We start from the raw sequence: 13,907 nt of genomic DNA, 5'->3' as shown, positions 1-13,907 counted from the left end.
TCCCTAACTTTTCAATATTGCTTAGGTCGCACATGACTTTGGACCTTGCTAAAAACCCAGGCCCATGGTGGCGGTGTCCAAGAGGCTGGTGTCTTCTCACACAACTCCCCCTAGGAACAGGGGCAGTTGGCAGAAGAGGGTCTATGAAGGGCACTAAGTGGCAAGGGGCACAGTTCATTTCTTTTCTGGATGCCAGGACTGAGTGGAGAGGGGCTGTGCTGCAGCCAGGAGAGAAGAAGAAAACTTTTCTGCCCTGGGAAGAAGGACTCCCAGGCTTAGTACCTTCCCCCTGAAGATTTGATGGTCGTAGTCATGGTGCTTCTCCTGACAGATGAGGAGGATCCACCCCCGATGCTGCCGCCGCCAGAGCTAAAGCCTCTTCCGCTTCCAGAGGAGTAACCACCGCTGACCATGCCACCTCCGCTGACCATGCCACCTCCGCTGACACAGCTGCCTCCATACCCGCCTCCGACCATGCCTCCTCCTCCCATTCCACCTCCTCCAATGCCACCTACAATTCCACATCCTCCTCCATATCCACTTCCTCCTCCATATCCGCTTCCGCCTCCGAATCCACTTCCGCCTCCAAATCCACCACCGATTCCTCCATGGCCTCCAGAAATGGTGGTTCTTCCTACCACCGCTGCAAGGGAAGCACAGGTTTGTCATAACTCAGAAGTCTAAGAACAAAGGTGCGAGGACTTGAATGCTTAGCAGTAGGTAATGGCCATTACAGAAGAGGTTTCTCTGAAACATGCTGGAACAAAGATAATCAATGGGATACTATGATACCAGGAAACAAGTTATAGAGGACTGACAGAGTAGGTCGTACAGGTGGGGAAGGGCATTCTGCATCAAAGACTGCATTGAATCCAATAGGGCAGATTTTTCAGCTGATAAGGGAGGTACCATAGGATTATTGTGAATAGGAGTCCCAGGTTTCAAAATTAAAATATATGTCTTGGACCACCAGACCAAGCCCCAGGAGCAAGTTTGAAATACTAATGGAGTTAAGAGGGGCTGTGACAGCAGAAAACACAGCAATAACAGGACACTGAATCAGAACTTCCTAGACCTTGTATGCTGGAGGCAGCAAGTAAGAGAAGAACAGTGGGAGAACCCTACTCAGGTAGGCATTTAGCAACCACAGGAACCCAGCTCCAGCAATAACCCAGACTAATGTAAAGAGGCAAGTACTTACAGACATTCATGCTGGACATATCCTGACTCAGCCTGTGCAGGGGAAGAAACATAGAGGTCAGTCACCCAGTGAAAATAAATCCTGCTGTCACTGAGACCCACCCAGCTGTCATCTTCATCTTTGTAGTGCAATGCAGTTCCCTGAGCACACTTTTATATCCAACTTTTTTAAACTCCATTCAGCTTTGAACTATTTCAAACAAAGATAATCTGGGCACGTGAACATTTACTGAACATTAAGCACAGTTAATGTGCAGTACAGGTGTTTGCCTACATGTGAACGCCCATACTGTGCAGTAAATATGGCGACTTACACCGACTTGAGTGTATATTTGATACCTACATCATGCAGGAATCAAACTTTAGTCCCAAGTCAGTTCACACACAGTGTTAATGTGCTTTAACACCTGCACGTGTAGACACCAACATATTTCAGCTTACTGCGCAGTAACGTACTGTGCTGCAAATTTAAGCCCGTGTAAATGCATGTGTAAATACGCCCTCTAATTCATATTTCTACAAAGGTCCCTCCAGTGTTGCAGTGCTGCCATTAAGGTCAATGGTGGCTAGGACTCTTTTAATATGCACAAATCCAAGATTATCCCTTTAAATAGAGTACAAACCCTCTAGATATGCTCACTGTGTTCTTTAAATGAAAAACCGCTAAACTTAAAATGTGTAGATTCATATCTTTTGTATTACAAACCTTTAGCAAGTGCAGTAATATAGGTAGCTCAACTGCCATCATGAGAAGGGCAAAACACACACGGTTGCACGTATCATGCAATACAGACTGAGATAAAATCAGGCCATCTCATTGAAATATTTCATTTACCTCAGTTAATCTCTTCTCCAAAAACCCAAACAAATAAAGCAAAGGCCTTTTCTCAGTGATCAGCACTTCACCATTTAACATGGGGCAGTGAACTTCAGAGGGAGGAATTCTTTTACAGAGACAGCCGTGCAACAGCAGAAAAAGCAGTTCAGCCCAAGGGTTTCCATCTCAAGCTCATCTAAGATCATATACTAGAGAAATGTCACAAGGACACAAGAGCACCATTCATGCAGGGCTTTCTTCCACAACAACCTGTTCAATGCCCCCCAGAAACCACAAGACAGCCCCCAGCACAATCCTGAACACAGAAACAATGTTCAGCTGGTACTGAGCAACACTGGCCATACACACTGCAGCAAGTCTGGATGGTTTTGAGGGTATTATTAGCAGCTCCAATGTTCTCACTGGGTTTACTGCATGGACTGATAGGGGCATCGCTAGCTACTGAGCATGGGACTTCGGGGCACAGCCCCAGAATCAGAACTTCCTAAACTTTAAATGCTGGAGACTGCACGTGAGAGAGGCACATTGGAAAAAACCCTGGTCAGACCCAATCCACTCTCCCTTTCAGCATTCACTCTCTGCCGCTGGGCAAGATGGACCATTTACTGGGCAACATGGACCCCAGTCTGACTCAGTAAATAGCAGCTCCTACATTCTTGTGTCTGCTTTAAACATGCACTCATTACACCTGTCCCCTCCACAGTGCAACCTAAAGGGCAATGGGCCGTATGTTCAACTGGGATCAATCCAGAGGCAGAAAAGGATCTGGGCGTCATCACTGATGCCAAGATGAACGTGGGCCGGCAGTGTGGGGAGGCAGTCAGGAAGGCCAACCACACCTTGGCATGCATCCACAGATGCATCTCGAGCAGGGCCAAGGAGGTGATCCCCGCCCTTTTTGCGACACTGGTCAGGCCGCAGCTGGAGTACTGTGTCCAGTTCTGGGCACCGCACTTCAGGAGGGATGTCAACAGCATGGAGAGGGTCCAGAGGAGGCCACTCGCATGATCGGGGGCAGCAGGGCAGGCCCTATGAGGAGAGGCTACGGGACCTGAACCTGTTCAGCCTCCACAAGAGAAGGCTGAGCGGGGATCTAGTGGCCTATTACAAGCTAGTCAGGGGGGATCAGCAGGCACTGGGGGAGTCCCTGTTCCCTCGAGCACCGCCAGGAGTGACCAGGAATAACGGTCACGAGCTGGCAGAGGGTAGGTTTAGGTTAGATATCAGGAGGCGCGACTTCACGGTCAGGGCGGCTAGGGCCTGGAACCAACTTCCAAGAGAAGTGGTGCTGGCTCCTACCCTGGGGGTCTTTAAGAGGAGGTTAGATGAACACCTTGCTGGGGTCGTTTGACCACAGTACTCTTTCCTGCCATGGCAGGGGGTCGGACTAGATGATCTGCTCAGGTCCCTTCTGACCCTACCAACTATGAAACTCATTGCTCCTTGATGCACTGGAACTACAACTTTTCTGCTCCTGCTGAGAATCCTGCCTATGTAAGGACATCCCACCTCAGCCAGATCACCTGGGTACGGCACTCACCTGCTCTCCTCCCCTTCCAGCAGCTTCCTGTACATGGCAATCTCTATATCCAGGGCGATCTTGATGTTCAGTAGCTCCTGGTATTCCTTCAGCAAGCGAGCCAGCTCCTCCTTGTCCTTTTGCAGGGCAGCCTCAAGCTCTTGCAGCTTGGACCTAGCATCCTTCAGGGTCATCTCACCCCGGTTCTCAGCCTCCGCAATGGATCCCTGCTTCTGCTGAACCTGAAAGAGGAGAAGGGAGACATCTCAGTTTTCCTGTGGGACCTTCCCTCTGTCATAGCAGTTAACAAGGGTGGAACAAGGCTGGCTGGATCTTGAGAAAAAGCCTTACCCCACAGGATCTTTGGAAGAAAAAGGAAATGCATTGCAGAAGTTCAAAGGTTGTAAGAAGTTCAGAAAAAAAAATGAACCAAATCCGGAAAAATTTTCCACTCAGTGTGGACCTGTTCTAACACACACTTTTATTATGGCAAATCTCAGCTTTCCATCAAGTGTCCGTTCTGACCGGTCCCCATCAAAACAGGACAACAAGATGCCCAAGCTGCTCAGAGCTCGCACAATGCAAGGCACTCCTTACCAGGAGTGTGGCCTGGAGGCTCCTGGCACCAGCCAGATCTCAACTGCTGCTGCAGGTAGTCCCTGGGAATGCTATCGCTGGGCCCTGCCCCATACCCATACCCAGTCCCACCGCAGTATGGATGAAGAGCCCACAGCCCTTACCTGCTTCTTCATGTTCTCAATCTCCGATCGCATCCTCTGGATATCCCTGGTCAGCTCCTGGATCTCTTGCTTGGTGTTGCGCAGGTTGTCCCCATGTCGTCCCGCTGTGTTCTGCATCTCTTCATACTGAGTGTCACATACAGAACAACCTATTCAGCACAGCGCCCGGGGCCCTGCAAACAACTTCTTCGTGGCTAGGTAGTCGGTGTGTTGTGGCTACAGGCAATAGTACTCACCAGTATTGTCCCATGGCTACGTAGGGGCTGAACTTGAAGGAATATATGGGCTTTATAGGCTGTGGGACACATACTGCTCTCAGTTATGCCAGTGCAAATCGAGACAAGTCTCAATTACTCAAGTGTGCACCCACTGGTTTCCCAAGGGTTACCCCACGTTGGGACTGACAGTGCCAGGATGAGTTCCTGGGTCTGTCATGGACATCACTAGAGCATTCATAAATGGAGTTTGCTCACCTGCTGGGAGCCAGGAAAAAGCATGTGGATTGTTTATGGGGAAAAGAAGTGCATGAATGTGCATGAATGCCCCGGATCCATATCTCTTGGGCCTCTGCAGATTTCCTGCAGAAGCATGCACGCCTGTGAGGGCAGCAGGACTGCCTATGTGGACACCTCACCATAAGCTAAAGGGGAAGTTTCCTTGTCTATGTCTTTGGCAGTCAGCAGCAAGCAATGCTTAGCCTCTCCACTTCGTTCACTAATGTATACTCACCCTGCTCTGGTACCACTCCTCAGCTTCAGCTCTGCTCTTCTGAGCCATGTCCTCATATTGACGCCTGACTTCCTCAATGATGCTGTCCAGATCTAGGTTCCTGCTGTTATCCATAGACACCACCACAGACAAGTCGCGACTTATTGTCTGCATCTGAGACAGCTCCTGCAAAGCATTACAGCACGAGTCAGCGCTGCCGAGTGTTTCATGCCTGCTATTGCTTGCTGTGCTTAATTCCCACTGTTTTGAACTTTTAGACCCAAAATATCCTATTGTAGATTCAAGAATTTCAGAGTACAGTTTTTCTTCCATGTTTTTATCACAATAGCTCTGGCGAGAGCTGGTCCTGATTCAGCTCAATTGCCAGCTGCCCAGGAGAAGGGGGAGCTCCTTACCTCCTCATATATGTATCTCAGGAAGTTGATTAGATCAGTCAGGGCTTGCACCTTTGCTTCCAAGTCTACTTTAGCCATGTAGGCATTATCCACGTCCTGAAAGAACGATCAATTCATTAGTCTCCTGGGAACAGCCCTGAGCACAGCAGAGAGCCGCAGCCTGCGTTATCTGGAGAGAAACCTTGCTTCCAGGTCATTAAACCGTGTTCTTACGGCAAGAGCCTTCAGTGCTAGACACTGCAAGTGCTTCAGCGGGAGACACGTGGACATTATATTGTTTTCTAATTGGGTTTCCCAGTCACAGAGAGCCCACAGCTCCCGAAAGCGGGTGTTTTTAGGTGTGTCCTGTCCCCTGTGCCCTTTCATTAGCTGCATCGCTTACCTTCTTCAGCACCACAAAGTCATTCTCGGCAGTCGTGCGCCTGTTGATTTCTTCTTCGTACCTGTTCAAGGTAAAGAGGCGAGTCGGCTTGTCTGACTTTTACTGAGTAAGAAACCAACAAACTGATTCTCACACACACCGATGTACCCGTGCACAGACAGAGAGATCATATTATGGGTGTAAGTCCAGTGCAATGTCGAGGACCGAGATCTAAGTCCAAACTACAAGTCAGTATTTCACTCATGTCTAATTTTACATCCTTCAGCTCCATGCCTTGCTCCACCAGGGCTTCACCTCTGTGTGTTCATCCTGTATTTGGTGTGAGGCCTCTAGATCAAACAAGGTCATGCATATTGTAGGTAAAAATGAGTAGCCCATTTCCCATGGGCAGCAAGGTGCCTCTTCTCTCAGGATATCTCTGTGCCCGAACACACAAGCGCACACACACACACCTTTGGATCACAAAGACATGTCCAAATCTCTTGGGCCACACTGGCATCCCCAACCAATACTTGCTAGTAGTAAGTTGAAGAAGAACAGCCTGAAAGGCTGAGCCTTTTGGATCTGTACATCACTTTGAATTGTTTCCTCTATTACACTGACATAACTTTCTTTATTTTGTAATTGTCCACAAGCCAAGTACAATGTGAACAACCTAGGTGTCTAAGTGGGATTTATATATATTTCATACATTTGGTATGAGGCTTTTTTTTGTCTTGAACAGTAGAGTGAAAATTCACTGATCAACCCTCATTGACTTCCCATGGCAGAAGAGTATTCATTTGTTTTTTCTGTATGTGGAAATCTCCCTCCCCACAGAGACATTTCCAACTCCTTAGGCTATTGCTGCTATCAAAAAGCTGATACTTGGGAAAGAACATCCTGAAATAACAAGCAGGTTGGATCTGGAGTGTCTGCAAATGGTTTCTTTCCCACTTACTTTTTCTTGTAGTCTTCAACGTAGGTTTGCATGTTCTGCCGTTCTGACTCCAGCTGTTCTCTCTGACTATTGATAGAGTCCAGCTGCCTCTTCAAGTTTTGCATATAATTTTCAAACAAGCTACTGAAGTCCTTCCTTGGACCACTATGTCCTTGCTGTTGGAGGAGCTCCCACTTTGTGGACAGAACCTTATTTTGTTGCTCCAAAAACCGGACCTGAAACCCAACAGGCAGAGAGATAAGCCATTCCCCTATCAAGTCTAGAAGAACACAAACAGTCAAGCAACGATCCTGTTGAATCAGAAAAGCAAGGTCATTTCAAAATATCATTAGAGCTTCACAGTTATGTGATGACATTAAGGACATTCGAGGGTGAGTCCAAAGAGGACGGAGCTGGGCTGTTCTCAGCGGCACCGGGCTCAAGTTGGAGCAAGGGAAGTTGAGGTTGGATAGTAGGAAAAAATTCTCACTAGGAGAGTAGTAAAAGACTGAAACAGGTTACCCAGAGAGGTGGTGGCATCTTCATCCCTGGAGGTTTGTAAGATCCAGGTAGACAAAGCTTTGGCTGAAATGATCTAGTTGGGCCTGGTCCTGCTTTAAGCAGGGGGTTAGACTAGTAGTGAACTCCTAAAGTCTCTTTCAACCCTCATTTTCTATGATTTTATGACTCTATGGCATTGAACTATGACGGTCTGGGAATTTAATAAGCAAACTGAAAAATTTCACCTCACTTTTCTAAGAAATCTCGCCTCCCTATACCTTTAAATGGCCAGCACCCCAGTCAGAAAGGTTTGCAAATTTTGCAGTTATTAAATTTCAGAATTTGGTGATGGACACATATTTGCAAGAATCTCCCCTTCCGCCCCCCACCCCACACTTCCCCTGCGCCCTCTTTTCCCCCCATTCTGTACTCTATTCCAGAATTTGGAGTTGGACACACGTGCAAATATATTTCCCCCTCTTTTCCCCATTTTGAACTCTCTCTAACATTTGGGGGTCACTCAAACAAAGTTCACCACCCAGGGGAAACTTGGGACCGCAGATCTGGCGCTAGTGGGAAAGAGGCAGGCAAGTTTGCATGAGCTGAATATCTCACCCTACTAAGAGCCTACTAGACATCCCACGGTTCTGCTCAGGAAGAGAGATATGCAGTAGTCAGACTGGCTAAGGGAGACTGAAGGTGACATGATGGCTTCAACCTAACCCACTAGTGCATTCGTCAGCTAAAGCAGAAGCATAGCTTGGGCATGGATGAAATATTCAGCCAAGACAGTCTGTGGAAGAGGTATTCAACCAAGTCCCTGACCAGACATTAACAGAAGAACCACTCTCATTCTGCCTTTCTGATTGACACGGACCTGGAAAGGCCAAGTCTTGTACACACAGACAAAGCAGCTCAAAGTGCCCATCCCGCAAGCACTGCCCCATCTCCTCACCTTGTCGATGAAGCTGGCAAATTGGTTGTTGAGGGTCTTGATCTGCTCCTTTTCATTTTGCTTCACTTGCTGGATCTGGGGGTCAATCTCCACTTGGACTGGCTTCAGGAGACTGGGATCGACCTGAACAGGTTGGATGCCTCCTGGGAACCCAGGACCACCTCTCCCAGGTCCACCAAAGCCACCCATAGGTCCACCACCAAACATTGGTCCCATGCCAGGTCCACCACCAATCACTGGTCCCATGCCACCACCACTGAAGCCACCTCCACCAAAGCCGCTTCCACCAAAGCCGCCGCCGCACATGCCTCCTCCCATTCCTCCTCCCATACCTCCACCCATGCCTCCTCCCATGCCACCTCCCATACCTCCACCCATGCCTCCTCCCATGCCTCCACCCATGCCACCTCCCATACCTCCACCCATGCCTCCTCCCATGCCTCCTAGTCCTCCTCCAATGCAACCCATTCCTCCTCCATAGCCACCACCTCCACCTCCAATCATCCCGCCACTAAAGCCACCTCCTCGGCAGCCAAATCCTCCACCATAAGACGCAGAGGAAATTCTTCCGCCTCCACCATAGCTCCTGCTGCTGAATCCGCCACACGGTCCACCACCTCCATGCAAGCTATAGCTGCTCCTGACTCTGCTCCCCCCTCCACCGCCACCAGCCGTGACAGAGTACGAGCTATAGCCGCTTCTGCTGCCTCCAGTGCTTTTAGTACGTAACTGCAGAGCCATGTCTGATGCTCCCAAGGCAAGAACCAAATAGAGAGAAGAAGGGTCACTGGAGCTGTGCTGCAAGTAGTTGAGTGCAAGGAGGATGGAGGAAAGTCCCTCTGACTCTGGGTCTAGAGATCGTCCCTTTTATCTGCTCCAGAACCTGGGCTGGGTTTGCCTGGGTGTTGAGGAGGATGTCAGATTACTGTCTTCCTACGCTTGGTGTGGGTGTATAATGCAATACCTGCCCAATGGTAGCTTGCAGTGACTAAGAAGGATTGCAAACTTTGATGATGACTGGGAGGGGATTTCTCCCAATAAAGCACTTAATCTCTTTTTTCTCCTCTCTCAGCTCCTTACTGTGCATTTATCTGGACCTGGATCTAGACCTCCCACTGCAAAGCCCCATGGCAGCCTGACACTTTAGTAAATGCCAAGTTATAGGATGGCTTTCACCACTCCCAATATATGCCTCTGATTACACCCTAAATCTGCTTTCTTCACTGAAAATTGCCTTTGGCTTTTGAGAACCAGTTTCTCAATCTAGACCAGAAACTGAACCGATAGCATTTCAAAGAGGCTCTGCATTTTCTAGGTATAGATAGCTTCACCTGGGATGAGGCATTGGACCTTTCCAAAATCACTTGCTTCAGTGAACTCTTTTCACCAATGGATTGAATTCCTTTCCAGGAGGGACCCTGCACTCTGGGAATGTGGACTATCGGGTGTCACGAACAGCAGGGACAACAGCATGGAGGAGGAATGGCATGGACAACATGGAGAGCAAGTCCCCTTGGTTCTGATGACTGAAGCAAACTAATGGTGCAGAGAAGAGTCACTAGAAACAGTACTCTCATGCGATGGTGGTGGGTGTGGAAAGACAGATAAGAGATAGATATAAAAAAAACATTGAGCAGAGAAGGGTGGGAGTTTTGGGCTGGCTCGCTGTGGGATGTTTGTTTAAAAGTATTGCTGGATAGAAGATATAGGTTGTAGCTGTGTTGCTCTAAGGACAGACAGACAAGGTTCTTTAGGTAAATCTGTTATCTTTTATTACAGCAACTAAAATATTTGGAATAATTCTTCTTTGCATGCATTCAGGGGCATACAACCTTCATCAGTCTGAGGAAGTGTTTGCATTGGCCTGTGCTCTTCCTGAATGGAATAGAAAAGAAGCCAGAGGCCAGTATTCATGCAAGAAAGGCAGTCAGTGAAAATGCAAATTGAGGCAGTCAATGGGTGAGAGACAGATGTTGGGGGTTTGGGAGGGAAGCCGACTGTAGTCCTTGTGCTAAGGATACAACTGATAAAGAGTAGAGAGGTTACCTGGGGTGCCAGATGTTAGGCAGGTTATAATATGTCATAAATCCCATTTCTATATTTAGTCCATGACTTTTTGTATCCAGAAGGTTGATGAAGTGAAGTTCGTAGGTTCATCTGTGAAAGATGTTTTGTACGTTCCCTTTGGGGATTAGAACTGAGATTTTTCACAAGACAACCGCATTCTCCCCAATCTCTCAGTTTTAACACTCAAAGGGAATCCACAAAACACCTTTTATATACAAGCCGACAAACATCACTTCATCACCCTACCGGATGCAAAAAATCATGGACTGAATAAAGACATTGATGAGATGCTGTAACCTGCCTAATGTTTGACAGCCCAGGTAACCTCTCTACGATTTACCACTGCTATTCTAATCACCAGGTCATCATTGCTCTTCCCCCCTCCCACCACCGTCTCTCACCCATTGACTGCCTCAGTATGCATTTTCACCAGTTGGCTGTATCCCATGCATACTGGTCTCTGGCTTCTTTTCTATTCCATCCAGGAAGAGCACAGACCAACTTCAGACACTTCCACAGCCTGACAAAGGGTGTTTTTACCTGAAACCTTGCAAAGAATTTTTCCAAATATTTTAGTTGGTCTAATAAAAGATATTGGATTTACCCAAAGAACCTTGTCTTGATGAATAGAAGACTTTTTAAAGTTTTCTCAAGACCCAGTTAATGACCATGGACAGGCACCCTGTTCAGCATGTCTCACAAGGTGTATGGAGTGATGATAGGAAGGTAAGTAGACAGCTAGCCAAAGAGATGTTTAGAACTTTTCTTTACCACCCCCCTGATTTCAGTGCTACCTAACTAATAGACATTATGGATAGTTGTTGAATGCCACAAAATAGCTAGCCTGCTCATGAGACAGAAATCTGAATCCCTGCTGATCAAATAACATGCAAACTTCATTTTATCTAGTTGATTATGATTTCCAAAATCCGTCATGTGAATGTATTGTGTAAATGTTGCATAACTTGATCAATGACTATTTTCCCCCGGTGGTCAACCAACTGCAGTAAAGTTGCATGGGGAAGGGTAGGAAATTTTAAAACTTTGGTGGTTTCAAAGCCAAGAAGCCAGACATTTAGAGGTCTTTAAGACCCTAGAGATGCAAAGGTCTCCTAGCGATGCTTTCAAAAGCCCCTAATGGATGTATGCACCTCTAAAAACTCCAAGGGGCATCTATCAGTATCTTCAGGTGGCTTAAGTACTTTAAAAAATGTGGCTCAGGCACCCAATTTCATTCTTGACCTAGGTACTGGGAAGTCCTGTTGGGTTTGTGGCACTCAGTGACATTCAAGTTCAAAACCATACGTCCCTCTCAACTGGCCCAGGCTATATAAACAGCACACTCACATCCATACCTCAGTTAAAGCCTTGCATTAATGCCATCTCCAATGTGCTCCTCCTTGCAGGAGCACAGCTCTTCAAGAAATTGGTCTTGGTTTTCCTTCCATAGAATCGTAGAAAAAGATGCTTGGAGAGACCTCAGGAGGTCACATCTAGTCCAAGCCCCTGCTCAAAGCAGGACCATCCCCAACTACATCATCCCAGCCAACACTTTGTGTACCCAGGTCTTTAAAAACCTTCATGGATGGAGATTCCACAACCTATTTGGGTAACCTGTTCCAGTGCTTTGCTACCCTCCTAGGGAGAAGATTATATTTAACCTCAACTGCCCTTGCTGCAACTGGAGCCCATTGCTTCTTGTTCTGTCATCTGCCCCCACTGAGAACAGTCCAGCTCCGTCCTCTCTGGAACCCCCTTCAGGGAGATGAAGGCTGCTATTAAATCCCTACCTCAATCTTCTCATCTCCAGACAAAGTAAGCCCAGTTCCCTCAGCCTCTCCTCACAAGTCATGAGCACCCAGCCCCCAAACCATTTTCATTGCCATCGGCTGGACTCTCTCCAATCTGTCCACATCCTTTCTGTAGTGAGGGGCTCAGAACTGGATATATGACTGCAGATGTGGCCTCACCAATGCCAGATAGAGAGGAAGAATCACTTCCCCCTATCTGCTGGCAACGCTCCTACTAAGGCAGCCGAGGATGCCATTAGCCTTCTTGGCAATTTGTTCCATGCAAATGTGCAGCAGCCTACAGAGCACCTTTGCATGGGTGTCAACCGGGGCACTTTCTCTCTTGCTTCCTTGCATATTACTAGATGCACTATTTGCCTGTTTGCTACCCAAGAGGGGCATGACACAGCTATTAGGTCCCATGTCCCAGCTCCATGATGCGGGAAGAGGAATGGTTCGATCAGCAAGTGCTTCTGGGCTGACTGCAGACTGGGCTTACGCTTAGCTGTTACAGGTACAGAGTCATGCTGGTATCTCCTGCCAAGCTCACACAACTACACTTTGATTTTATCATCACCATTGTGTGGCTTCAACCTGACAAGCAGGCTAACAACACCCAGCTGTTTGTGAATTCCAGTTATATTCAGTGAATAGTTTCAGTTGGGAAGAAAAAAAGGGGGGAAAGATTTCAGGTGAGTGAAAAATGTTGGCATGTGCAACCTGGCACTGGGAGCTTCTTGAATCAGTCCGCAGGCAACATGAAAATGGGAAGGGCTGCAAACATGTTGGAGGACAGGAGCACGACTGAGAGGGATCATGATAGATGAAGAAATTGTGCTGGCACTGTCCGAATAATGCTCAGGCTGACACATGCAAGGTGCTGCATCTCAGAAAGAGTAATCCAAAATACAAATGCAAAACGGGTGAGACATGCCTGGATGGGAGCACTACAGAGAAGGATCTGGGAATCTTGGTAGATCACAGACTAACTCGACGTGAGCCAGCAGTGCGATGGAGCTGCATCAGAGGGGAATGCGCTTTTGGGATACATCAATAGAAGCATTAGGTGCAAGACACGGAAGGTGGCACTGCTTCCTCTTGACTTGTAGCTGCCGCCTCCCACTCAGACCTTTGTTTGAATGCCCTCCGGGGGGCTCTGCTAGACTGCCGGACATCAGAAGGGCTGCTGGAGGTGGCAAAATTTCCAGAACTAACTGTCCCTTTACTTAAACCTGCAGAGTCCTCTGTTCTTCCATGTGTCTGCATTGCTCTACCTTCTCTCAGTTTCCAACGTCTTTTTCAAATTCTTTCAAGCTATTTCTCATTTTCTGCTCCTGACACCATGCAGTGATCACTGGTTCAATGAAAAGCATGAAAGAGGCTGCAGACCCTTGGCCTATCTTTCACTAACTGACTCCTAACCAGCTTCTCCATTAGGGACCATCCCAGGGAAGTGTGGCTACAGGCTTGGTAAGGCCAGGACCATGGCTGAGGCCAGAGCTAGCTTTGACCTGCCAGCATGAAGAAGCTCCAGCCCACGGGGGGCTGAAAGGAAGCCCCCCAAGCACCAGGCACTGAAGCCAAGTTATTTTGGCCATGTGTTTACTTGGCATCGTCTTGGTGTGACACAGATCCAGGCAGGAGAAGCACTTTAATTTGCAGTGGTTTGCTTGTACCCATTTTTATGTTTGAAACTGGAGTGGGAGCAGCTGTGAGCAGAGGCTCGGGAGGTGCAAGGGGCACCTAGAGAGGTACTGCCACTTTTGCTGGTGGACTGGGCTGTGAGATGAGAGTCAAAGCTTGCAACCAAATGGACTGTGCGCGGGAGCCAACCCCAAGGGGACAGAGGGTGAGAAGCCCCAAAGACTGTGT

The 13,907-nt window shown here is 47.9% G+C and overlaps 1 protein-coding gene across 8 annotated transcripts; it reads right to left on the bottom strand.

Moving 5' to 3' along the window:
* Window positions 1–275: 275 nt before the first annotated feature.
* On the bottom strand, window positions 276–8,919 carry LOC149860896 (keratin, type II cytoskeletal cochleal-like). 8 transcript variants are annotated; one of them, XM_090054249.1, is made up of 10 exons: window positions 8,430–8,919; window positions 8,179–8,321; window positions 6,744–6,958; window positions 5,804–5,864; window positions 5,422–5,517; window positions 5,027–5,191; window positions 4,298–4,423; window positions 3,579–3,799; window positions 1,202–1,233; window positions 276–643 (listed from the first exon to the last, which is right to left on the bottom strand). In XM_090054249.1, exons 1-10 carry the CDS (start codon window positions 8,917–8,919, stop codon window positions 276–278), a joined length of 1,917 nt encoding a protein of 638 aa, XP_089910375.1. The 8 variants fall into 8 exon arrangements, with proteins under 8 accessions (XP_089910375.1, XP_089910372.1, XP_089910371.1 ...); XM_090054246.1 differs by having other exon boundaries at window positions 8,179–8,357; window positions 8,448–8,919; XM_090054245.1 differs by having other exon boundaries at window positions 8,179–8,368; window positions 8,450–8,919.
* Window positions 8,920–13,907: the final 4,988 nt, after the last annotated feature.

The sequence above is a fragment of the Crocodylus siamensis genome, chromosome 6 (genome assembly GCF_052110815.1).
Source record: "Crocodylus siamensis isolate JL-2025a chromosome 6, ASM5211081v1, whole genome shotgun sequence".
NCBI lineage: Eukaryota > Metazoa > Chordata > Crocodylia > Crocodylidae > Crocodylus > Crocodylus siamensis.
Note: the sequence above shows the minus strand (reverse complement) of the source record. Positions and strands in the feature narration are given on the sequence as shown.